At 45.2% G+C, this 26,788-nt stretch overlaps 1 protein-coding gene across 4 annotated transcripts in view; it reads right to left on the bottom strand.

Annotated features, from left to right (window-relative positions):
• Positions 1–6,071: 6,071 nt before the first annotated feature.
• The window catches only part of SESN2 (sestrin 2), a 36,708-nt gene continuing 15,991 nt past the window's right edge, over positions 6,072–26,788 (bottom strand). For 3 of the 4 annotated variants that reach the window (XM_088140137.1, XM_007438411.4, XM_088140138.1), the window contains exons 2-10: positions 24,087–24,152; positions 19,629–19,826; positions 18,460–18,642; positions 16,348–16,560; positions 15,143–15,293; positions 14,830–14,948; positions 14,281–14,471; positions 12,385–12,529; positions 6,072–10,721 (exon numbers count right to left, since the gene is read on the bottom strand). In XM_088140137.1, the coding sequence (XP_087996263.1) occupies positions 10,635–10,721; positions 12,385–12,529; positions 14,281–14,471; positions 14,830–14,948; positions 15,143–15,293; positions 16,348–16,560; positions 18,460–18,642; positions 19,629–19,826; positions 24,087–24,152 (1,353 nt within the window). In that variant the 3' untranslated portion in view covers positions 6,072–10,634. The remainder of the gene's footprint in view (positions 10,722–12,384; positions 12,530–14,280; positions 14,472–14,829; positions 14,949–15,142; positions 15,294–16,347; positions 16,561–18,459; positions 18,643–19,628; positions 19,827–24,086; positions 24,153–26,788) is intronic. The other variant, XM_007438412.4, reaches the window with a different exon arrangement.

The raw sequence follows: 26,788 nt of genomic DNA on the forward strand, positions 1-26,788 counted from the left end.
ATTTTATCTCCCTGCCTCTCTTTTTTACCTCCAGATATTTAACTAACTTGTCCCATAAGGAGTTCTTGTAAACTCAAAAGTGTAACCTTAAATTAGTCTAGTACAGTACTGTAAATATATTGTCTTTGGATTTTTTTTTTTAAATCATGGTCATCGTGTCTTTTGCTTTATTATGTATACTGTATCCATCAATCCATGGCTAGCCCCAAAGGTTGGCAAGGACAAGTAAGTACAGTACCGCGATTGCATGTCATAAAGAGGCCTACTGCCAAAAAGCAGTTCTACCTATTTGGTTTTCCCTGACTGTAACTCCCAAGTGGATCAAATGGGGCTGAAATCCACCCTTAGTCTTAATGAAGTAAGAGTGTTAGTTTCAGAGGTTGGCAAGGCAGGGCATATGCCAGGACTTCAAAATTAGCAGAAGGGTTCATGATGATGAAACATCTTTACTATGCTATTTATACTTTGCACAGAACATCCTAGATGTTCAGAATTTTCAGTCTGCATGTCTACTTCTTTCAGAGGAAGAGCTCCTTCAAATCCTGGGGCCAGCACTAGATGTTCTTATGAAGGAACACCAAGCTTTGCTTTATTTATATACCCCAAAGACTTTCTTCTGTACTTCTGTATCCCAACCTGAGGTAGTTCTGAGAAAAGTTCCAATACTTCTTTGACCAAGAGTGCCAAAGGCTTAAGAGCTGGCCTTATATCAACCTCCATGTCTGTTTCACAAAGACCTGATTTAAGGTCATCCATGACCTGCAGCAGAAAGCTTCAACTGGAATATAAAGGACCAAATCTCAAGGATTGTTCCTGGTGCGTGCAAGATTTCTTTGCTAGGCAGTGACTTCCTTCAAAACCATAATGGAGTCCATTCTTGGATATTATTAAAACATCCCTTGCCTTTTTGTCCCAGTTGTTCTGCCTCTTTCTGCCATTGGCTCCACACATTTTTTTTCCTGGTCATATACCCTCCCAACATGCCTTGCAAAACTGGACACAGCCCTCAAAAACCAGGTTGCCCATACATGCAACAGAACAGGTATAAGGTTTTCTGAGGGGACCCTCATACCGGCAGTGAAAACCTAGGCCAAATTATTTGCTGCCAGGAATGAAAGGGATGTCACTGCACTCCACATCCATCAGCATGGACTGCCAATTAAATATCATTTTGGAATACTTCCCATCAAACTTATGGGCAGTAGCAGACCACCATTGGTGTCAGTGGAGGACAGTCCTCATGGCATATCTAGTATTATCCACTGGCACCCCATTGCTAGCTGCTGCCACCTTCTACCAAATAGTTGGGCTGGCCCTATACAGAGAACCAATGCCTACACCAGGGATTTGTCTCAGGTGATCTTAAGGCCAACCTGCAGTCCCTTCTGGGCTGGTCTATGCAGCTCAATGGCACAAACATCAGCCTCTGATAAACATTCATCTGTGAGCCCACAAGCTATCTAGGCCACTCCTTTTAGCTCTTATCTTCTCAAAAGTTTGCTTTTGAGTCCTGGTGGATTTTAACTAAAAGCACTGAAATGTTTGTTCATGGAATTTCAGAAGGTTAAGAGATAAGCTTTGCAAAGATTTTGTTTTCAACGGCCCTTTGCAAGATCTCAACTCCCTCCGGCAATAGGCAATACATTTGTTGAGATAAATTATCCGGTCAGTTGCAAGATATACTGATTGGCAAACATAGGAAGCTGCCTGTGTGGAGGCAGAGCATTGCTCCAGCTAGCTTCATATTATCTTACTGTGCCTGGTCATGAATCTGCAGAGCTTCAGAATGAAGTCAGGGAGTGAATCTGGAGCTTCTCCACACAAAGCATGCATTTCTTCTAGCAGTGAGTTTTCTTTACTTCTTTATTTGTCATATTTATATAGCCGCCCATCGCACACTAAGTGACTCTGGGCGGCATACAACAATTAAAAAGAATAAATACCTAAAAACAACTACAAATAAAAAACTATAACCGATTACACCAGTTAGTTACACCAGTTTCTCACTTACAGCCAGGAATATGTTGACATGATATTCATATTGCCTTAGAAAAATGAGACCCCAATCTGGCAGGGAGATTTGCCTTACAAAATGATAAAGGAATGCAACTCGCTTCATGGGTCCCAAAGATTGAGAGAGATCCCCTACTCCACAGCGTGTAACTGACGTCACTCTTGCTGAATGTCAAACGCTACACCTCTATTTTTCACCAACTGCCTCTCCAGTCAAAGCACATTACCGAAAGCTTCCATCCACTTACTTCACAACCACCTTTCCTGCACTAGATGCAACCCATTTCCGTGAAAACCAAACAGCGTACATTGTAGGCCATGTCTGAGGATACTTTATAATTGAAGGCCACTCAAAAGCTGCAGCTAGTTAAAAATGCAATGGTGTGGGTGTTTATTTAAAAGATTGATAGAGCTGCCCACCTTATGCAACATAACCCTGGGAGGCCCACAAACCATGAAAACTATAAAAACCATAAAACCATACAAGCCAATATGGAAATGCCTCCATATAGTTATGGTGGTACACCCATGTCACATCACTACTTTGCAAGTTGCATTGGCTTCCAGTAGGCTGTAATTCAAGATTTCGCCTATTAAGCCCTTCATGGTATAGAGCTAGGTTATTTCCAGGACACCTGTTTCCCATTTGTTCTGCTCATCCCACCAGATCCAGCAGACCCAGCATGTTCTGGATCTCTTCCATCAGGCAATGCCATCTGAGGAGACCCAGGAAACATGCCTTCCCTGTCACAGTGCCCGTCCTGTGGAACAGCATGTCCCCCAAAAGACGACCTGGAGGGTGCATTGGGCCAAAGCGTTGACATTGGGCACTGTAGTATATTGATTGATGTCCTTGGTTGCCATGCTGTTTGATTTGCTGTTGATATGTATTGTTTTTATGGCAGTTTTTAAAATTGTTTGGAAGCTGTTCAGAGTTGTTTTGTGAGTTGGGCGGCCATACAAGATGAATGAATGAATGAATGAATTTTGCCTCTTAAAGGATTTACATTGCTATTGTCCAGTCTTATGAGGCTTACTGGAAAATCACAGAAGCAATGCTGAAACAGAACAAGCCATATTCAGAACCGTGAGTAGACCTGAGGGTATTCTTTAAGATAAAGTGGGTGTGGTAGTGACGCTAAACTGGATTTGAAGCTGGAGAGAGAATTTGTGTTTCCCTACAGACATGTTCTCCCCAAAACTGATATTCTCAGATATTCTTTAGGCATAGACAAAGAAAATTAACCATAGTAAACTGGGACAGTATTCCCAAGAATAGTGAGAACAAGTGCTGCTGGAAAATTCATGGGTGGAAAATATATGGGATTAAATATTTAGTTCACATACACAGAATCATTAACTGGGTACAAATGCAAATCTGGCAGCCCAAATATGAGAGAGTAATAACTGGCAGGATAACCCTGTTAATTAGGATCAACTAAATAGGTTACCGAACAGACAACAAAGTTTGTGGGATTCCTTTAGCAGCAATGAAAACAGCAAAAACACTCTCTTTTGTCAAAGAAGTCCCAAGGTGGCCCATAGGGTCATTACAGATATGATGAACATGATTGCAGAATTAAAATCAAAATGTAATTCCTCTGACATTTAAGATTGCATTGCCCAGAATAGGATCACAGTCCCCAAAGAAGTGATGCAGAACCAACTTCAGGTTTCAAGGAGGCCTGCAGTCCTTTTCTGTAGGAGCATCAACTTACCAGTTGCCTTTGAAGTTGGTGACAATGCTCAGTAGCAGACGCTGGGCCAGATGCTATATGTCAATGTTTCTCAACGTTGTGAACTTTAAGATGGGTGGACTTCAACTCCCAGAGTTCCCCAGCCAGCCATGCTGGCTGGGGAACTCTGGGAGTTGAAGTCCACCCATCTTAAAGTTCACAACGTTGAGAAATACGGCTATGGGTTATCGGGGGGAAAGCTAAGAATGGAAGATTGGTGCATGCATTCCTTGCCCTAATGTCGCTAGAGAAACCTGCAGCTGACATGGGAGTGGCTGGGAGAATGAGAAGGGTCCAAATCAAGGCAAGAGCAATTCGTGCGGGATTGTGGGGTGGGGGGAGAGGTTGCTTTGCTGGGTCTTTGGCAGCTGCTTAAGAAGCCTGGGTCCCGATGCCTGGTCTGAAATGGTCTGTGAGCCACAGAACCCTTGTGCATTATCTCAGTCCTGCAGGATGCTTTTCAGATACAGGTTTGCAGTAGGGATAAACCGGCAGCAGGCAATGCCCATCTCAAGTGCCTTCTAGTTGGAACATGAATCCCCTGCTTTAGCTTGGCTCTTATCTCTAGCTCATCAGCTGCTGCTCTTTCTTCATAGCACTGAGGTCTTCTGCCTCTGCCTGTCTCTCTCTGCTGCTCATCACTGATAATGCTCCTCATCCTAGCAGCACCACACTGGTGTCTTGATTAAGTCCTGCAACCAGCAAGACTGGCCAGTCTTAAATACTGACTCTCCCGGGTGCATTTTCTGGATCGGCCTCTTGGGGGGGTGGGGTCACAGCCCCAAAGCAATGAAAGATTTCTTCTTGCTGCTAGAAACATAGATCATGCCAAGGCCTCTCTGCTTTAACCATTGTTGAATCATAGTGGGCTGGGTTCATGCATTGTGCTGAGTTGTAAGCTGCGGTTTGCAAAGCATAATGCTCATGTTTGTAAGTTTGAAACCTTGTAAATAGAAAAGCACGATTTAAAATATTTGCAATAATTAAAACCAAGCCACAGTGCGGCCGAATGGGTCATGTAATCCCAGATCCCAGTCTGTATTCCAGGCAATCCAAAAAGGAGACGACTAGTCAGTTGCATAATGGATATTATGCAAAAGCAGCTTTCAATTCAGCTACGTGACAAAGATAACCAAAGAGTGCCTGGTCTGGTTCACACTTCACTTTAAGCCATGATTTGCCTATAGTTGTTTGAATAAGTGGCAGGGTTCACAGAACATGTTAAACATGCCATAAGCTGTGGTTTACAAGCCAGAACAACCAGGTTCCATTATGACGCCTGACTAGGAAAAAGCAAGGTCCACTCTGTCTTCCTATTCACTGAATTCAAGAAGATGTACTCCCAGATAACAATTTTGCTTTTTTAAAAAAGAACCAACCACAAAGGCCCCAGTCATAGACAGGATGCTGTGATAAAATACCACACAGACTGGCTGATGTCAATAAGGGAGCAGTGACATGCCTGTTCATGTAGATCAGTGTTTCTCAACCTTAGCCACTTTAAGATGTGTGGACTTCATCTCCCAGAATTCCCCAGCCAGCATGGCTGGCTGGGGAATTCTGGGAGATGAAGTCCACACATCTTAAAGCGGCTAAGGTTGAGAAACACTGATGTAGAGTCAAGCAGCCAAGTTGAATGTATCAAGCATAGCTGTTATGGAGAGAAGGCTCTTGAATTAATCCATCCAAAATCACTGGGCTAGAGCAAGAACCATGGCTGATGTCCCACCCAGAATGCCGAGCTCCACACACTTGCCTTACTCTGATCAAAAAAGGCCATTCTTGGGCTCTAAACCCCAGCTTTTCTCAATGAAGCCCACACTGTCAGGAACGTCATTCAGAACTGGTCTTTGGTAACCAAAAAGACAATTTTATTTCTCCAAAAACAAACAACACATTGAACCAGAGTCACGACGACGATACAGTAAATACATTAACAACAAACAACGTAACTTAGTGCGGAGCAATGGTTGAATTCGGGGGACGGGGGCTGCCAGATCCGTAGATTCTCGGGTGATTCTACGATGGGTAGGAGAGAGAAGAGGGGGGCCATCTGGGAGCAGGACTGGAGAAGAGGCTACCAGATGGCGAGGGATCCATCAAGGATCATTTCACAGAGCTGGCACCAACGTGAAATGTGGTGGCACTCTCAGGCAAAAGCTTCAGACATTGTGTTCTCTCTGCCGCACGTACACACAATTGTACCATTTCAAGGCAAGTGGGCAAAATGTCCATCAGAAAGAGGCAAAAGAGAATATCACTTGGACGCTCAGGGGCAGCAGACCTTTTGTTAAGCCTGAAGTGACAACGTAAAAAGGAGGATTGAAAAAAAAAAGAGGAAAGAGCTGAGTTCTGCCCAGTCTAATCCTAGAAAATGAGACAGCCTTTGCATTTCACAGTGCATTTGCCCCTTGGATGCACAATACAAGTAGTCCTCGGCTTATGACCATTTGTTTAACGACCATCCAAAGTTACAACACTGGAAAAAGAGATGACCAGTCCTCACACTTACGACAGTTGTAGCGTCCCCGTGGTCACGTGATCACTATTTGGGCACTTGACAACCAGCATGTATTTACGATGGTTGCAGCATCCCGGGGTTACATGATCACCATTTTCAACCTTCCCAGGGGCCTTCTGACAAGCAAAGTTGATGGGGGAAGTCAGATTCACTTAACGACTGCGGTGATTTGCTTAACGACTGAGGCAAAAAAGGTTGTAAAATCGGGCACGACTCACTTAACCATCATATCACTTAGTGATGGAAGCCCCGGTCCCAGTTGTGGTCATAAGTTGAGGACTACCTGTACTGCCACAAGTCAAGGAGAAGAAAAGTATGCTGTACAGGAGCCTTAATTCTGAAGAGAAGTTATGGGGGAGCTCTGCTGGCAAAGTTATTTCAAATACATCCCACTGCAGAAAAGGGGTATAGCTCAGCCTTAAATCCTGCAGAAATTATGATATTTCACAGAGTCCAGCCCTTGTGACCAAAAGATACTTTCAGAAACTTGCTTTGCAGTGCAGGATAGGTAACAACTATTAAATGCCAGGCAGTCCAAATAACACTGAAGTGGAGTCAACCAAAGAATTAAATATAATAAACCCCCAAGCACTTTTGTCTCAGTTTAAGGAGTAAGTTTCAACTAGTTGGAAACATTCTTTTACACTCTTCTCAAGAGAAGACCTGTGCAGAAAGTTTGCAAATGTTAAGTCCATGGCTCTTGTGAGTTCACAAGAAAATATACGAAGTAAACACAATATATATATGGTATACCAAACTGGAATTTCTGAAAGGAAGCCTGCAATGTGTACCCCAAATGCCTGAAAAGCCCTGTTGGTGGCATCTGACTAGCCTGTCTTATAAGATAGGTTCCACAAATGAATCCTATGTACCATTGCTTTGGCTTAAAACAAAACAAGGCACCGGCAAACACTATTCTGGGTTCTCTGGGTACACTGGCTTCAGGGATAATTGTTCCTGGGACTTAGCATAAACCGTAACACTTTGGACTGCTGTCATGGAGGACTTCTGAGACACACTCCTGGTATAGGGATCTGGCCAATGGAAAAAGTAATGCAGATTGCATCTCTCACCCAAGCAAACTCTGCACCAAGGAGGTACCAGAAGAAGCTGTTTTGGCTATTAAGCTCACCCCCCGCCCCCAACTATACAGTCTAGCTGGAGCAACCTTTGGCCAAGCCTGCAACAGTTAAATTTAGCTCTTGTAACCCGAGTTGTTTGCTCCAAAATGAATCTTATGTGTATTTCAGAAATGCCTGGAAAGGTTCAAATTTTCCTGGGAACCCAACTTCATCATAGTTACTATTTGAAGCTGGTTATTGCTGAGCAGTAGTTACAAGGGGGGAAGGAGGGGGCAGATTCTTGCTTGTTGTGTATGACTTCAAGGCTTAATACCAGTCTAAAACTTAGATTTGAATCCCAAGATTTCAAAGAAAAAGGAATTGGCAAACTAGTGGTGAGGAACTTGTGGTTCTCCAGATGTTGGCTTATGACTTCTATAATTTCCAACTTTTAGGCCACAAGGGCTAAAGCGCACAGATGTTAGCAACCCATAATACCTAAAGGAGTTCCCCTCTCCTGTACTAAGTATACAGAGTGAGCAAAAAGGCATCGCTGAAGTATTCCAGGATTTAGTAGAAGTTTTCACATGGGAACACACTGAAATGTAATACTGGAGAAAAAATTTAAAAAGGAGCCAGGCGCCAGAATCTAACGGACATGTAAGGAGACTTCTAGTCTTCCAGCTGTTGGACTCCAACTCCTACCAGCTCCTGCCAGCATGCCCAAATGCCAAGTCCATGGGAGTTAGGATAAAAATATTTTAAACCCTCACATCCCTAGATGCTAACATTTGAAATGACGGACATTTAATTCCTTCTCAAAGTAGAAAGAGTAAGCAATAGCGGGAAGGAGAAATTGCTTGACAGAAGTAACAAGCTCAAATCATGTTTTCTTTCAGCTTAGTGAGCAACTCTCTTTTGAGCAGGCCTGATAGATTTGCCCAGAGAAATGAGTTAAATAAAACTATGGACCCTCTGTAATATTGCTTGAGGCAAGGGTAGGGGTACAGGAGGGAATGAAAGAAACATAGTTTGAATCTTCCCCACCCTGCTCTCTAGTTGCCAATACCCTGATGAATATCATAAGGGCACGATGTTTAGGTCCATTTGACCATAGCAGAAGCCCCTGTGTTATCTACGTCGGGCAAGATTTGCTGTGCTGCTGTTGAGGGATCACATTTTTGCATCTGACCGTTCCAACATTAAGGCCCTGTTCCTCCCACACACAAGAGAGGGGTCAGCACTTCAAGAAACAGCAGAATCCAATCAATGAGATATAGGGAGTTAGCAGATCAGTGGAGAGTTCACATGATCAGGCTGATCAGCACAAAGCTATGTTCTGTGAGCACAAGTGGGTTGATGCGAGGTCAGTCTCCCATCTGGCTGCCAAAACAGACAAAGGTCTAGGGCCTCAGACAAAAACAGCTTCTCTAGGCATCTCTGTTCTTTTTATTGCTTCCCCCTCCTCCAGCCAAACAGGGCAGGGCAAGGCAGAAAGGGCTGAGGACAAATAAAAGCTCATTCTACTCTGATTGGGGTAGTACTGAACCCAATTGGGCCCTGTGGATTTTTAAACATTTTTGTTACAATGGAAAGAGGAGGGGAACACCACTAGCAAATGTCAGTGGTGGTTAGGGGACAACAAATATGGGGACTCACCACCTGACCATGTCCTCAGTGATCGTATGCTGCTAGCTCAGGCGGATGAGTCAATTGCTCAAGGCAGTGGTGACTTGGGCTGGCTTGTTGTATGAACAAGGTCTAAAAATTCCCTGCAAATAAAACACCAGCACGCAGGAGAAAGAAACTAAACCAAGCTTCTTTCATGCTAAATTATTTTATTACAGAGGGTAGGTTTAAAAAAAAGTAGGAAAAAGTTTAAATTGCACTTCTGGCACCTATCATCTGAAATGATACAGACCACTTCTCAAGTCTAGTGTCTCATTTCACTGCATGAATAGATCAGGTGAAGATCTTTCAACAATATCTCTTCCAGCCACCAAATTTCTAAGTTGTCTGGACTATGCCATTACTATCTCATCGAAAAGGAGATGGGCTTTACAGGTGGGTGGAGACATTCCCATTTCTAAAGCCAACAATGCAAGCTTTCAGAATAGCAGGGAGCAGACTGTAAAGAAGATAAGAGTTTCACAATGTCCAAAGCTCAAACACTTGAGCAAGAGCAGATAATGGGATCTGTTGATCAGCCAAACAACACAGCATTACATCAGGAACGGATCTTCTTAAAAAGGGACAAGAAAAAAAAGAGGACAGAAGCAGATGTCCTCGGGGGATTGAGGGGGATTGGGAACAGAGATTCCTATACTTTAAGCTAGTTTTTTGATCTGGGAAATCAATCCCATGTTAAGATAGTCTTCTCTCTCATTGGAGGGTGGGAACAATAGGAGGAGAGAATATTCCAGACAACCTAACAACAAACCCACATTCTTTTTCTAGTTTGACCTCATCTGCAAGCTACCACTCACTCTGTGGCTGAGAGATTTCCACATTCCCAAGGAGAACATTTGAAGTACAGTCATCTTGGGATCTGAAGTTTAGAAAGAAGAAATGTAGTGTAATCACCAGTTACACTAGTGACCAGTTTGTTTTAAATCCAGCACATCCATTGCCATCACCACACACCCAGGGCACATCTCTGTCCCCTACTCTTAAGAGAGCTTCAGGGGTTACCCGCTTGAAATGTTCAAAGTCCTACATTCAAAGTTCTGCAGCAAGTTGAGACCAAAGAGAAAGAGCAATGCCGTGTCCATAGCAGAGGGATCTCTTTGGTGATCTTTGCCTCAGCTGGTTCAGGACCACCTTCATTGCAAAAGACATAGACAGGACACTGGGTATTCATTGCACGATTCACCAAAATGCTGCCTACGCCAACTTTGGTGCACATCAAGCCGATCATCAAGAGACATCAGCATGGAACCCAATGACTTTCCCAAATTTTCCAAGAGTAGCTGGCCACCTCAGCATCAAGCTTCGAAACCATGGGCCACCATTGGCAAAACCAAGAAACCCCAGACGGAAACCAGGTGACGATGGGAGAGAAGTTGGTTTCCTTCACACATCAAGGGAACAGTTCACTCTGAACCCACCTCTGCCTCAGTGTCACTTTTGGCAGAGCTGCTGAAAAGACCATCCCCACACAAACACTTCCAAAAACAGCCACAGGTAGAAGGGTGAGGTAACTCGATTTTTTCACAAGACATTCCAGAAACAAGTCTTTGGAAGAAAGCTCCCTTGTCCAGGAGCAAGGCTGCCTCGCACAAGAACAGGGGGAGTCAAGTCCAGTCAGGTCATGTAGCGGGTGATGGCACGCAGGGCGTATAATAGGGCCGCCTGCATGCGGGCCTCCAAAAGAAGCAGATTGACGTGCACCTGAAAGACAAGGAGAGGCATGATGGAAAGCTGTGTGAGATTTGCAACAACCAGAGACCAAACAAGGCCTGGCACCAAACCTTGGCATCCCAGAACACTGCTGAGATCTCAAAGGGATCCACTGCTAACTCTTGACCTAGCATGCCCTTTGTTTGGTCCTTGTTTTATTTTCTTTTAGGGATTACAGCTGAGTGCTTTGCAGCTCCATTTCTAAATTTTGACATGTCCCTACGGCACGGGTAAGCCAAGTCTTGGCAGTTGAAGATTGCATTTAACCTTTGGGAGGAGCTCAAAGATCGCACAGGGCTCGGCCGATGATGCAACTTAATGGGTGGGGCCCAGATGTTTATTCTCCTGGGTTTGCAGGTGGACTTTAAAGCCTGTCTTTTTGTTGTCGTTATTCTGCTGCATTATGCGTACGTTAGGCTTATACTTCAATTGTTATGTGCTTCCTGCCCTAAAAGATCAGAAAATCATGCCCTTCTGAGAAATTGAAATCTTTTGCTCAAAGCCCTGCAGAAATCCAGAGTACTGTTGTTGCTAAGTAGGAAAAAGGCCACCAAATATAGACACACACCCCCAATCTAGATTTTTTAAAGATATTTCTTTATTAAATCGATTTATATAGCCGCCCATCTCATCACAGGCAACTCTGGGCAGCGTACAACAAAACTAAAAACAGTAAAATCCATTAAAAATATATAAAAATAAAACAGAGACTAAAAGGAAGTTAAAAATAAGGGAGCCACCTCACTAATTCCCTTTATTTATTAAATACTTATCCCATCTTTATTAGTTTTATAAATAACTCAAGGCAGCAAACATACCTAGCACTCCTTCCTCCTCCTATTTTCTACACAACAACGACAACCCTGTGAGGTGAGTTGGGCTGAGAGAGAGGGACTGGCCCAAAGTCACCCAGCCAGCTTTCGTGCCTAAGGCAGGACTCAAACTCAAAGTCTCCCACTTTCTAGCCTGCTGCCTTCACCACTAGACCAAACTGACTCCTCCTATCGCTCCAATCTTCCTTCTTCTCTTCTTTTCCCTGTCCAAAACAGGGCCGGTTCTGTGCCATCTTTTGCTAGCCATAAGTAAGAACTCTTGCCAAGAGCCAATATGATATCATTAATGTATGAATGTCTTTCATATAGCTATAGGGAAATGGTATAATACTAACACACCAGATGGAGACCAAAGGAAACCAAGTCCCCATCTCAGCCCTCAAGCTCACAAGGTGACAATTGGCCAGTTCCTATTTCTTAGTGGCTGGTTTCCAACAACTAACTAAGCTTCAGTTGGCTTGTTGAATCTACCATGGGCAGGTTTCATAGGACATGCTCAACCAGTGTTTTTCAAACTTGGCAACTTTAAGATGGGTGGACTTCAACTCCCAGAATTCCCCAGCCAGCATGGCTGGCTGGGGAATTCTGGGAGTTGAAGTCCACCCATCTTAAAGTTGCCAAGTTTGAAAAACACTGTGTTAAACCATAAACTGGGATTTACATACTGCAGTGGCTGAGTTCATCTAGCAGGCTAAGCCAAAAAGCAAAGAAAGCACATTCTCATTTCATGTGACATGCTAACCCAAGGTGGGTCAATCAGCGATTCGAGTGTGGAAGCCACCAAAGCAAAACAACCCCGAGCCCAGTGCAACTTGGTTTACCTTTTCCGAATGTTTGAAGTGTCTCCAGAAATGAGTGTACATTCTTTTAGTGGTTTTTTCTGGGTAGCAGGCTACGGTTTTGATATAGATTTTCAGGCTACGCTCCAAAAGCTGGTTCACTTCCCTGTAATCATAGTCATCATACCTGCAAAGAGATGAGACATGGGCTTTACAATTGATCTGCAAGCCCAGATGATCAACCTTTTACAACCCCAACACCTTTTAGGTATGCTGGGCTATAACGCACAAGGCCCTTGATCGTTGGCTGAGATGCATGGGGGACCCAGCCTGTTGTCTTCTGCAAGACACCGTGTTGGGGAAGGCTGGGTGGGCAGCAGAATTCTAAATCAGCATTCAGCAGTCATTTTTTTTAGGTTGAGTACTGTCTTCCTTGGAAACGGTCAACTGGAAGCAGAGCATCAATACCAGGTGAAATGTAAGGAAGCAACGGTACCACTTATTTTCTGTATTTACACCTCTGTTTTTCTCTCTTGCATTTTCTGAACCATCTTCTCATCTATCTTCTTGTGCAGGAAGCATGGAGAAATTGCTTGCAGAGGACTTCTGAAAGTAATTCAGGAGTCTAGTTCAAGAGCCCTAGAGCTGTGGATTGCCCATGCCAGTTCTATTATCTTGGATAAAGAAGTTCCTGCCAAGCCCAACCACAAGATTTTTTTTTAACCTTGTAGTGCCAGAGCTTGAACTGGGAGCTTCTTCATGCAAAGCAGATGGCCAAGAGAAGTGGTTAGGAGAAATTGTGCCTTTAATCCCAGCAAGCCAACAATTGCGTCATTCCTCTTTCTTTCTTTAAGGCAAGGGGTGGGGGGCAAGGGTTGGTTTTTTGTTTTGTTTTTTGTGTGTGTGTGTGTGTTTTTGGAGGGGGTAGCGAAGGGTGACATGTGATTTCTTTTTAAGTTGAAAAATAAAAATTAGATCTCTAAGGAGCTGTAACCTGTGACGCAGAGGCATCAATGGAATGGGTGAGGCTGAATTTTTGGTCCATGGGGCTTCCTAGGAAAACAGGCTCATTAAAACTAGCAAAGGTTTAATTAAAGAAGGAGAAAAATATAGTCCAAAATCAGTGATTCTTCATTACATTTTAGTGGGCTGATCTAGGGAGCCTTCTGAAACTATAACAAATGGAGGAGGAGACTGTATGAGGTCCACTGGCTGCTTAGTCCTTGCTGTAAGGGAATTCCTCAGTTCACACATATGCAATAAGAAGACAAGTTTTCCCACATCCTTTGAGCGTGTGTTACTTCCTACCTTCCATAAATTAGATGACTCAGTCCTTTAGTCACACCAATTGCCATGGTCCTTGCATAGCCATCCACTCTAGACTCACCTGGCCAAACCGCACACAATTGTTTTTCCCCAGGCAATTAGTTTGACAGGACAAGGATGCTCAGCCAGTTGTTCACTTGCAGTGCCAAGCCATGGTTTTGAGTTACACACTGAACTTTGGACTCACAGCTTCAGTCCATCTCTTGCACACTCTGCTTGCTCAGTTATTTCCTGCTCTGAGGCAAACCTTCTACTGCTTTGTACATACTGGCAAACAATAGCTCAGCCAGTTGGATGAGGATGGCTGAACCAGCAAATAATGATTTAAAACCAGAAAGTAACTAGCTATGCAGAGCAGGGGAGAAGAGAAGGGAAGTTGTAGACCCAAACTCCTCTCCCTAGACAGCCATGGCTTGCCACTACAGGTAGAGCAGGCTCTCTGGTTTCCAAGGGTTAATCAGCCAGTTAGAAAAAAAGGACGGACACTGGTAATTGGTTCATGGAAAAGCAAGGCAAAGGGAAAAGTCTGGACATAGTTTACCAAAATCCACCAAATGTGAAGAAAAAGAATTGCAGGAGGGATCGAAAAAATAAGACGCTCAATCAACCTACCGAATGCCAAAGACACAGTGGACGTAATTCCAAATAGCCCTCCGGAGCATGGACGTGTCGACCCCACTGTGCATAGCTATGGTGTTATAGGTCAGATTGTAGACCACCTGGAATTTCTCATCCAGCAGTTGTCCCACATCAGGATACAGGCGGTTGATAAGCGAGTAGCCATGATCTTCCCACGTATAGTCCTGTAGAAGGTGAAATAAAGGTTGGATCCACAAACTGCACTAAACCAAGGTTAGTTTTACAGAAAAGGTAACATCTCCTTCAAGCCAATACCATCCAGGAAGTCACTATGGCTAGATTTATACCCAAAGCTAAACTATAAACCACAGTGTGCAAACTATTGTGCTAAGCCATGGTTTATAACCTGGTTCACATCTAGTATTAAACCATGAACCATAGTTCATAAAACCAAAGGCTGGATTCCACATAACATATTAAGCGAAAACGAAATGATCCACCTTTTGATTAGTGTGTGTCGTGGGATTTTTGAGAGTGTTGGGGACAGGGATAAGCACGCATCCAAAGCGTGACTCATGGTACCTGGGCTCGGAAAGTGGGAGGCGTCTGCTCTCCTCTCCTAGTGAAATCCTTGTAGCCAAACTCTGGATCCTCCACAAAGCACAGGACATTGGGGGGCAGGGAGTGTTCAGCAGTGTCTACTGGAGAAAGGAGCCAAAACAAACACACATAAACCATGATGTGATGCCACCAAAAAGGCTTGGTTGGGCTTTTGAGGAGTTGGATGAAGCTTACAGACCAGAAGTTCTCCAAGCCATTCTCCACCAGATTGTTTGACTAAAGGTCTGGATCGGTGGAAGTCTCAGCTCTCTTCAGGAGCTTGGCCCTGCCTCACCTGAGGGAGTCACAAGCAGGCTCTCTCTTTTTTCCATCTCAAAGCGGGTCTCCATCTCCTCCTGGGTGACGCCTTCCTCCTCCAGCTGGCACTCCTGTAGCAGTTTCATCCTCTCCATCAGCACTTCCACATCCTCCATAGCATCTGTACTCTGAAAAAGTGAGGACAGGGAGGTCATTTCAGGCACCGATCCATGGCAGATGGACCCACAGGCCTTGCTTCACAATTCTGGGGCACAGCTGCATGACTATGTTCTGCCTGTACCATCTCTTAAACTCTTCTACCACTGGTTAAACCCTGATGGGGATGAGTAGGGGGGAAACAAGCAGACTGGTCCCAACAATCCACATTCTGCCTTCTCTGTAAGAATGCATCCTTCTTCTCTAAACCTTATGCCATACTCTTTGGACCTCCCCGCTCAAAAAAAAACAAAACAAAACCCACAAAACAACCCCACCCACCCCCGAACTGCTTCACCAAGAAATTCTTGCAAGTTTGCCCAGCGCCTAAGCAAAGACCAACCAGGACTTTTCAGAGTTCCCTTTCTCTCTAACCACCAGATAATAGTAAATTACTGAGTTTCTGCCAATTGCTTTTGCCTTGCACTTCACTCAGAGTTCATCTTGGCTTTGCAAATGATAAAGACTCTCCCTTTAAGCACAACTTGGCAGGTGGGGTTTACATGCTGTGCTAAGCCATAACTTGGTGGATTCTACGTGAGTTCTGCGAACTCCAGTCTTGTGCCTGAATCCAGCCCCCAGACAGCAGAAGACAGAAGAAGCCTATCCATTTGCGGCATCTTATTATTTATTGGTTTGGTCGATTGTTGTTGTGGAAAAAAAGCAGGTTGTCAGTCAAGGGTGGTAGGCTGGGCTGAGAGGGAATGACTGGCTCCAAATCACTTTCAGTGGCTGGAAATGAGGTTGAACCTTGGTCTCCCCAGTCATTAATCTCATATCATCACTAACTACACTATGGTGTGACTGTTCTGGTAGAAGGACGAGGAGGAGGAGAAGTAGTCGTGGAAAAATCAGCAATATTGTCCAGCTTCCCGGGAAAAGGCATTGTGACTGCATACTTCAGCTTCGCTTTGGAAGATGGTCTGTTCTCCCCCAACCCTTTTGGGCCAGTTTTTCTTCAATTTTAAGAGCTCCCTAATGCATTGTAAAAAAAGAAGAGGACCCCATTCCCCACAATCAGCTTACACTGGAACTGTTCGTCCCATCTTCCGAGCTGGGGCTGCTATCGCAACTGCGTGGCGAAGGTGGTCGGAAGATGTGTCCTGCTTCCTGGTCAATCTCTAGGTTGATGCCGCAGCCAAACACGAAGGAGGCCAGCGAGTGGTAGTGGGTCAGAAGGACCAGGGCCTGGATGAGTTCGGCTAGAGACCAACTGTTTTCCCCTGTTTTTAGCAGTGCCTGGAAAAAACAAACCCAAAGATCTCTCAGCTCTAGGCATCAGAGACAAGACCACGGTCCTCCTCTAAAGCTAGAAATGGAGGCGGTGACAGGCAGCCTAACCCTAACCTGAGTCATGGTTGCTTCACTCAGTAAACTCTGCAAATACTGTCCGTGACTTGTCAATAAACCATAGTTAATCCATTCCTTAGCATGCCGTGTGAATTGAGGAATGTTAAAATAAAGTAAGATAAAGAGCCTTTTTATACTGAACCAAACATTGATCTGTTAAGACTCCATTTGAGGCCTGAGGTAGGGATCCTCTGCTTCCCAAGAGTGACCTCAGGCTGCGTGAGCTGGAGGAGGTTCTGCCATTTCAGCGACAGATTTCTGTCTTCATCCTTCCTACTTGACAGAGGCCATAGCCAGAGAAAAGCCAGTCTGGTCTAGTGGTGAAGGCACCCGGCTAGAAAGCAGGAGATGGTGAGTTCTAGTCCCCATCTAGCTGGGGGACTTTGGGCCAGTCCTCCTCTCTCTCAGCTCAACTCACCTCACAGGGTTGTTGTTGTGGGGAAAATAGGAGGAGGAAGGAGTATTAGGCATGTTCACCGCCTTGAGTTATTTATAAACATAAGAAAGGCAGGATAAAAAAATCTTAAAAGAAAAAAAAGATTGTAACTCAGAATAAATTGCAATTCCAATACAGTCCTTGGCCCATTCCCAATGATATATTTGCATTATCCTGGTTCTGCTGGCCAAATAATCATGGCTTCTTTGGACAATTTCTGGTTTGTTTTCCTTTTATTTAAGCTTCTCTTCTCTTCTAAGCATCTCTGGATTGTTGAGAAGCTTGAACAAGACATGAAGACAAGCCAGGAATAGGCCAGGAAATCATAAATTATCCTAACTGCAGATTGCAGTAAATCACAGCTATGAGCAGGAAGCTAGCAGCAAAACATAATTTCAAAGTGAGGTTTACTGCCTCATCCAAACCATGGTTTATTTACTAATTCTATTTACCTTTCACAATAAAGCAAACCACATTATGGTTTTAATGCTATGTGGATACTACTTTCAGTTTATTTGATTACAGTCCAAGGCCAATTTAAAAAAATGCATCAAATACCGCAGATAAAGACAGAGGAGGAGTGAAGATAGTGATGGATCAATCACCCTAATGCAGCATTTCTCAACCTTGGGAACTTGATGTATGGACTTCAATTCCCAGAATTCCCCAGCCTGGCTGGCTAGGGAATTCTGGGAGTTGAAGTCCACACATCTTCAAGTTCCCAAGGTTGAGAAACACTGCCCTATGTGTAGTGTATCAATTCAGGCCACGGAGAAAAGAAAAATCTCCTATGTAAGACATGTAAAATGTTTAAAAAATATTTAGGGATACTCCAGGAGAAGAGGTAAATTGCATTATGAAGGAGACGGGAAACTCTGTTCCATTGGACTGGATATCTTGGTCCATATCCTCTGCTTAAATTTGGCCAAAGTTTTATCAAGGCTGAAAGTGAATATTGCCGGAAGCAAAATGAAACAGTATTCCCAAATCATGATTTGTTTGTCTCCTTAGGGAAGAAACAAAGCTATCTACAAAGGTCAAATGAACCACGGAAGTTCCCCAAATGATTTGCTTCAACCAGAATCTAAGGCGCACCAACTATTGAGATGGCTCCCCCCTTGAGCAACACTATAATTTAGTTTATTTGGTTTTGTCTTAGTATGTCACATGAACCCAGGCACTATGGATTGTAAATGATAGTTTATGGCTTAGTGTTGAAAGAACCAAGCTGCTATGCATGCTTAACAAACTGGTTTTAAAAAAAGATGGGAAAATGGAATGTTTGCTATCTTTCAACGGCATGAAACAAAAATAACTTCTCCAACCCACTTTCCACAACTCTGGCAACTCACCTCAATGTGCTCCTTGGTGATCAGCCAAGGCCGGTGGGCTAGAATCTTGTTGATTTCATTCAGGTTCCTGAGTTTCTGCGGGGCATATTGCAAACCCCGCAGCCAGGCTGGATCCCCTCCTACCTGCAGAAACTCCCCCATATGGAAGCCAACCAGGTAGGAACACTGATGCCTGGCAACTGCCTGAAATAAAAGGAAAACACTGTAAAGGAACTCCAAAGCGCAACCTGCGAGGATCTAATGCAGAGGTGCAAAATGTGCAGAGATACCATGACAGGGATGAAGTCAGAGGCTGGTGGAGCCCAGTTACTTTTCACGTTCCCTGGTGGGCAGGGCTCAATCTCCAGAAGAAGGGAGAGATGCATAGGAATCAGCTTTACACCAAGACCGTTGGCTACTACTCCGCCCAGTCTACTGCTACCCACGCTAACAGCAGGAATTGAAATGGGGGTCTTTCTTCAGCTCTGTTTGGAAATCCTGGGGAATGAAAGCCAGGCATTTGCAAACATGCACTGTCCCACTGAGTCACAGCCTTTTCCCTAAAAATAAAGCCTCCAGTCCTCATGGTTTGAGGAAGGAAGGAAGGAAGGAAGGAAGGAAGGAAGGAAGGAAGGAAGGAAGGAAGGAAGGAAGGAAGGAAGGAAGGAAGGAAGGAAGGAAGGAAGGAAGGAAGGAAGGAAGGAAGGAAGGAAGGAAGGAAGGAAGGAAGGAAGGAAGGAAGGAAGGAAGGAAGGAAGGAAGGAAGGAAGGAAGATTTAAACCAGTGTTTCTCAACCTTGGCCACTTTAAGATGTGTGGACTTCAACTCCCAGAATTCCCCAGCCAGCATGGCTGGCTGGGGAATTCTGGGAGTTGAAGTCCACACATCTTAAAGTGGCCAAGGTTAAGAAACACTGGTTCAAACAGCAGAATAGGAAAATGCTTTATGCAAAATCAGACCGCTGTTCAATCCAGCTGATTTATTTTTGTTTATTTATCCACCACAATCGTATCTCACCTTTTGCCTGGGAGCAAAAGCTAGCATGGACAGTGATTTCTATCCACAATAACCACCCGGTAAGCGGGGGAGTTATGTTGAGATTATCACCCACCCAGTTTCCCAAGGAGCTGCTTGCAACCGCCTGCAGCCCAGGTTTGAATCTAGGTCCCCGTTCTGCTGGCCCACTCACCATGATCGCGATGTAGTGGCGCTTGTGGTAAGGCAGGGGCCCATCCATCCGCAGCAAGAGGTACTGAGTCTTCCAGAAGCTTGTCAGGTACTCTGGATGCAGCCCCATCACCATGGTGATGTTATCCACTCTGCCCGTCGAAACGAAGGCTTCCACGAAGAGGCGTCGCTGGGTGCTCTCAACTCCTTCTTGTAAGATCTATAGTGAGGAGAAGGACCGAGGAGCAGGGGAGGGAGAGAATAACTCAGCTGTGCAGAGCATATTCCAGACTGCCAAAGCACCTCAACATATACAGACAATGGGCAAGCTTGTCAACAACAACCCTGCAAGGTAGAACATCATCATAACCTCTCTACTGCTGGGGGAGTGGGAGAGGAAAATAGTTTACTTGCCGAAAGATCCCTTGGGATGAATTTTGCTAGCTCAAATGGGGGAAAGGGAGAAAAGGGTGAGAGACAGTTTGGAATAGTGAAGGCACCAGGCTAGAAACCAGGAGATGGTGAGTCCCGCCTTAGGCTCAAAGCCAGCTGGGTGACCTTGGGCCAGTCCCTCTCTCTCAGCCCTAGGAAGGAGGCAAGGGCAAATCACTTCGGAAATCTTGCCAAGAAAACTGCAGGGACCTGTCCAGATACTTGCCAAGGATCAACACTGATTTGAGGGGAGGGGAGGGGAGGGGAGGGGAGGGGAGAGGAGAGGAGACTCTTCTTCAAGATCTATCCAGAGGAAGCCCACCATGGGGTGAAGATGGCAGCTTGGTGCACACATCCTTAGGCGAGTAAGGGAAAGGTTTTATGGATCCCAGAATGCTCAGCAGGACTTAGATCTGGTTTGCACTTGGGTCGAAGACCACCATGAAATCCCACGAGGATGGACTAGGAACAAAAAATCCCATGGAGTGGTCATGGCCAACCACTTCCTGACGCCTGCCGAGAATCTGAATGTGCCCATGTTGCCACCAGGAGCCTTTAACTTTCAACTGCTTGGGGATGAGCAACAAGTGTCAAATTTGAACCTGTTTGTACAGCTCTTGCTTTTAGTTCTTTGTGATTTAAATGACAAGTCACACAATTTCCTCAGTTATCTTCACACTCCTGATGAAGTAAGACTACTGATTGAGATTAACCCTGCAGCATACTAACATACTCATTGACAGGAGCCACACAATTCACCAAACCATGGTTTGTCTAGTCAGGGTTTGTTGCATCAGCCACAATTGGCTTAAGCCATAAAGCATAGTTTACAAACTACTATGATTAAAATTGCACACTAACCCAAAACCAAGCATCCCCTTTTAACTTTGTGCAATGTGTGAACCTAACTGTGGCTTTAAACCAGCCTTCAAATTTGCCCAATAAATAAATATATATATAAATATATTCAATTTGGAGTGAATATAAGGCAGAGCAGGGTGCTGGATTTCTCTTGGATAATTTGCAATTTTCTTTATACCTAATTATCTAACAATAGCAACCAAACTGCAGTTGCAGAAACAAAACATGGTGGGGGGGAGAAACAGGAGAGGGTTTTTATATGGAAAGATCTTCAAACTTAAGTTTATTTATCTGCAGCACTAACTTTCCATAGCCTCTCAGCTATTTACAAAAATCGGGATGCTGATCAACCGTTCCAGAGTAGCTTGACCCTGAAATTGTTCTTCCTTCTTCCTGTTTTGAAAACAAGATAATGCTCTCTATCCAGTTCTTTTCAAGCATGAATGCCCAAGCTATAGCTGCCCAGAGCCCCTTCAAAGTCATTACTGAACTGTCATGGTTTATTGTAAAAAAAAAAAAAAAGGGGGGGGGTCATTAAATATCCTGGAAGTAATCATATGAACTGAGTGGAACGTGGGTGTAATTAAATTAAAATTAAATCTGCCTTTTTGGAGCATACCCCACTGGACGCTTTTTGCCACTGCTGTTCTAAATGGACAGAGTTCAAGACCAAACTTCTTCTTCTTTTCTAAGGCTCCAATATCCAGCAGCTGAAGCCCAGTGCAAAGGACACGGACTCAATGTGTTCAATCCAGGAATTTCTTTTTAAGGGTCAACACTGATTTGCGCAGAGAGGGAACGAGTAAAGGCTAATTCTGGCTATCCCCCAGGAGCTTGTTTAATTTCAAGGGGAGCTACTTTTCGGCTGCCTTGAAAAACAATGTGGACGTCAGACATCCTTGCTGATCTTCTGCCAGTTGCCTAGAAGTCAGCCAGGAGATCAGTTGCTGACCTACCCCCTTTATCAGGGCATCATTTAAGCCAACTTTTAAGAAGAAGGGGGAGAGCAGCAAAGAAAGTTAGCCATTCCCCACTGCAACAGAAATGCTCAGCCATCACTGTACGCTCAGTTTCCACGCTGGGGGGGGGGGGAGGCGGGACAAAGCAGCCAAAATTGCAGGGCAGGGGGGTCTCAAACCCCAGCTGACTACGGCAAAATTCTGCCTACTGAAGTCTTTGGAAGCCCAGACTCCCTCTGCAAGTCGCATTGCCAAACTGTCCAGGAACATGAGGATCCCCTTTCCATGGCTGACAGCGATGAGTTCCGCAGGAAAGGGGGCAGAGGCGCTGGCTTTGAACCAGGGGGAACGGGGAGGGCCGGCTGCCGGCAGAGGGGAAAATCGATGGCAGGATCAAGAAGAGCGGAGCCTTCCCGCTGGGTGAGCTGCCCTGCCAGAGGAGAAAGTCCTCTGGCTTGAAAGGGAAGGAGCCGTGGAATTTAGCAAGCAGGGTGGGAGGCGCAGGAGAGCCAGCCAGCCAGCCGGAAGAGGCAGCCATGGCTGGCTTTCTGATAAGTTGTTTGTGCACACAGGGAGGGAAGGTCATTTGATAAATACAAAGATGACGACACCGCAGGGCAACGCTATCACACCTCTCCCTCCCTCCCTCTCTCTCATCCCACAAGCCAAAAAATAATAAGGAAGCCAAGGTCTTAGCCGCTGCAATGAGCAAACATCACGCATATCCTATGTTGCGAGATGCCCAGCTTACTGGCGAATTAACACCTCGCAACGCTGCCCCATCAACAACTTTATTGCAACACTGGCCTATGTTCGCAGAAGGGGGAAAACAAACCAACTGAACCAACGATTGCTTTGGCCAAGCACCCTCGGTTTGAAACAGGAGCTTCTGTTTGCCAGCTTGAGCTCATACCGTTGGAAGTGGGGCACTCCCCAAGCGCTTTGGCGATAGGGAGCAAACGAGATTTCCTCCTGCAGGGAACTGGACAGAATAGCTCATTCCAAATGCCAAGCCCCTAGTCTGGTTTACCCAGGACTCTGTTAACCAGCATTCCCAGCAATGGACTGGAGAAATTCAGAGTCTAGTCCTCACCTGATGGTGGAGTGCACTGGGAGATTAGGGCTACTTTCATTCTCTTAGCCCAATTCCCCAGGCTGGCTGGGGAATTCTGGGAGTTGAAGTCCACCGGTCTTAAAGTTGCCACGGTTGAGAAACACTATCTTAGTCCAATCTGTTCTTGGGGTTGTGAAGATAACAGGTGAGCCCTGCATACCCTTGGGAGCATCTTCTCAGAAAAAGGGGAGAAACTTGGAAAAATTCAGGAAGGTGGCTTATAAGCTTTGGGAGCCTATCCAATTCAATAAACTTTGACAGCACGGCTGAGTGAGAGATTGATGCACTCATATACAACAAAAGATTTCAGGCTATCTCAGAAGGTCTCAACAAACACATTGGGTTTTTAGCATGTAATATTACAGCAGTTAATTGAGAAGGTACTTGTAATCTGTCTCACATGTAACCTGCATCTGCGTAACAACCTCCCTTCCCCCCCCCCCCGTTTCCAGTTTAAATCCTACATTGGTTTAACCACTCTCTGCATCGGATGAAGTGAGCTGTCATTCAAGAAAGTGGATGGCTTTTAATAAATTTGTCAGTCAGAAAAGGTGCTACCAAATGCCTTCTGAGGCTGGCTACCCTAGACTAAGATGGATTTCCTCCTTCAACTTCAATAAGCCATGAGTAAACTAACCATGGCTTAGGGGTTAGATGAACCCAGTTGCTCTGCTCTGTATCGTTCACTGCAGTTTATTCTGCAAACCATGGTTAGCCAAGCCATAATTTAGTATGATGCACACGTGAAGTATGCCTATTCTCCAAGCGTTTCGTAGTCTCCGGGAGAAGGACGTGGCTGGACTTGCAGGAACTTGGAACAGCCAAGAAATAAACTGCAACGTTTTGTTGCAGATCTTATTGCATGCCAAGCTCTTTTCCTGCAAACCCATCCATGCCCACTCCTTCCCAGCAAGGGAGAAGCCTCTTCTCCTCCAAATACATCCCCCATCCCCAACCTCTGCCCTATCAAGCAAAGTAACTTTGAAAAGGTGTGCCTTAGAACAGATTATCCTGGCCTCCAGGGAGAGGAGAGGAGAGGAGAGGAGAGGAGAGGAGAGGAGAGGAGGGGAGAGGAGAGGGAAATTTGCAAGCTGTGCGTGCCTTACTGCCTTACCTCTTCCACCGGGATGAAGGAACTGGGGCCTCTTCCCAGCTGCTGGGGGATTTTTATCCCTCTATCCTGGGAATAAAAGAAAGGATGTTAAAGACACTCCCATCCTGAACATACCCATTGCTCTCAAGGCTTTAAAGGAGAGGCTCCCCACCCTCCTCTCTCGCCAGGATGCAAGGAGGAGGAAGACAAAGCCACAAGGCCAAAGGCAGGGTGGGGGGGCAGAGAGAAAGTGAGGGAGATGCCTAGCCAGGAGCAAACCTTACACCGATTCTCAGGAAAGTTCTGCTGATAAATCTTTCCTAGCCTCCTCCCCTGGCAGAACCGCTTTCAGCAAGAACCCGGAGGAATTTCATCAGAGGCACCTGCCCAAAACTGGTTAGCCCACAGAAGGACCTACTCAAGTTGCAGCCAGGCGCACGGCAGCAGCGAGGCTGAGGACCAACTCCCCAAATAGCAAGCCCCAACATTACCTCTACTGCTTCCCCCTGCCAAGGAACAGGATTCCTTGCTATTGGGTGAAACAGCCATGCCATGCAATAGAACTAAAGCTTACATCAGCAGGAGATGCCGATCATTTCGTTTCGCTCCCCACCCCCTGCCCCAGACAAGCTGGAGATCTTTAACCTAGTTTCTCTTTCTTATTCCACAGAGCTGACAGTGCCAATTTAAAAAAAAAAAAAAAAACCCTCCAGGCTATTAGACTATCAAGGCCGCTGATCCTAGCCATCTCTGGGTGAATTCCATGATTAGGTAAACAGAAAGCAGATGTTTCTTTCTTAGAAACACCTACCTCCCTGCTCTACCAACTCAATGTGGGGCACCAATTCCACCGTAGGCTATACAGACTGGCAGCTCCAGGATATTTTACCCAAGACGCCTGCAAAAATTCTACGCTGCATGAGTGGGATGTGTATGATACCTCTAAATTGGAGGAGAAGGCTACATAAATCCAGAGTTAGGCCACTTTTGCAGCAATGCAGTACAGATAGTCCTCAACTTATGACCATTCGTTTAACAACCATTCAAAGTTACGGCGGTGCTGAAAAAAGCAACTTACGACTGGTCCTTGCACTTATGACTGTCACAGCATCCCCGCAGTCACATGATCAAAATTCGGGCTCTTGGCAACCAGCATGTATTTATGGTGGTTGCAGCCTCCCGGGGTCACATGATTGCCACTTGCAACCTTTCCAGGGGGCTTCTGACAAGCAAAGTCAATGGGGAAAGCTGGGTTCACTTAATGACCGTGGCAAAAAAGATCGTAAAATTAGGCGCAACTCACTTAATGAGCACATTGCTTAACAACAGAAATTCCAGTCCCAATTGTGATTGTGAGCTGAGGACTACCTGTATGGATGGATGGATGGGTGGATGGATGGACTGATTTATACAGACTTATCCCCGCCCATCTCCCTGCAATGGGGGACTCTGGGCGGTTTACATCAAGTTAAAACAATAAATACATGATTAAAATTTATAAAAAGACAAACACATCTACACAGATGGAAAGAAGAGGGGGGGAAAGTCCAAGAGACTGATGGAAGCCACCTTAGGCCTCTAGGGGGCTAGCCAACCCCATTTCTGACAACCTCCCTCCCCGCCCCAGGCCAGATGGCAGAGCCAGGTCTTCAAATCCCTCCAAAAGGCTGGGAGTGAGGGGGCCTGTCTCACCTCCAGGGGCAAGATGTTCCAAAGGGCGGGGGCTAACTGCTGGTTCACTGTGGCTGGTGCAATTTTCTTCCTGCCATGCTTAAAGGGAGTTCTTCTCCGTCACAGTATTCAGTGTTTCTCAATCTCAGCAATGTGTGGGCTCCAACTCCCAGAATTCCCCAGCCAGCAAGAAGAAAACAGGGCACGGTCCCAGCAAAGGCTCTAGCAATGCCCTTGCAGAGGGCCTCTTCTGAATCTGGTGGGGGCAATTTCCAGAACAGTATACCAAGTTTTGAAGGCCCTTCCTTTGAAACTCAAGCGTCTCACCCCAGAAGGCTGGCTTGCTTCTCTCTCATTTCCTCCCTGAACTGGGAGGAAGAGAGCGGCTTTCTACTCACACAGCTGAACTGGGTCTTTGGCAAAGACCAAGGGAAGGAACCGTCACTGTCCTTCCCTAGACATGGGAGCAGAATGAGGCTGTTCGTGGTGGAAATTCAGGGGCCAATCTAAGCACCCCCAGCCTGGAGACCCTTCAAAATTAATTTTACCAGGATCTTAAAAAAAAAATTAAAAAAATATATAAATCAGCACACCCTTCCTCTATCCTCTCTGCTGGAGACATTTTACACAACCCCAATACTCAACCGAAGGGGAGAAATGCAACACCCCTACAGACCCCTCTATTACTTTTAAGACTGCAATTTGTATTTCAGCATCTTCATCGGATGTGCTTAGCTGTGAGACAGAAGTTACGAAACAGGTATGGTTCACTCCAGGGGCTTTTGTGGTATAAGCTATTTCTCTGGAATTTTTTTTTTTTTTTTACTATGGAAAAATACAGAAGGAAACCCTTCTGTACCACTGTAGAATGCTTTCTATTTGCCAGTGAAAATTTACACTTGCGCACAGACTGCTGGGGTTAGGGATAACTAATTTCTCTGTTTCAAATCTTCATAATTCTAAAAAAGAAAATCTTCATTAAGATTTTGCAGCAGCCAAATGTCACAGGTCATTGAGCAATTGCTATGATAAAGTCAGCCGAATGCTTAATT

Source organism: Python bivittatus, unplaced genomic scaffold (genome assembly GCF_059951505.1).
Source record: "Python bivittatus isolate LINGU-HERP-01145 unplaced genomic scaffold, Pbiv_v1 ctg000310_np1212, whole genome shotgun sequence".
NCBI classification, from domain to species: domain Eukaryota; kingdom Metazoa; phylum Chordata; class Lepidosauria; order Squamata; family Pythonidae; genus Python; species Python bivittatus.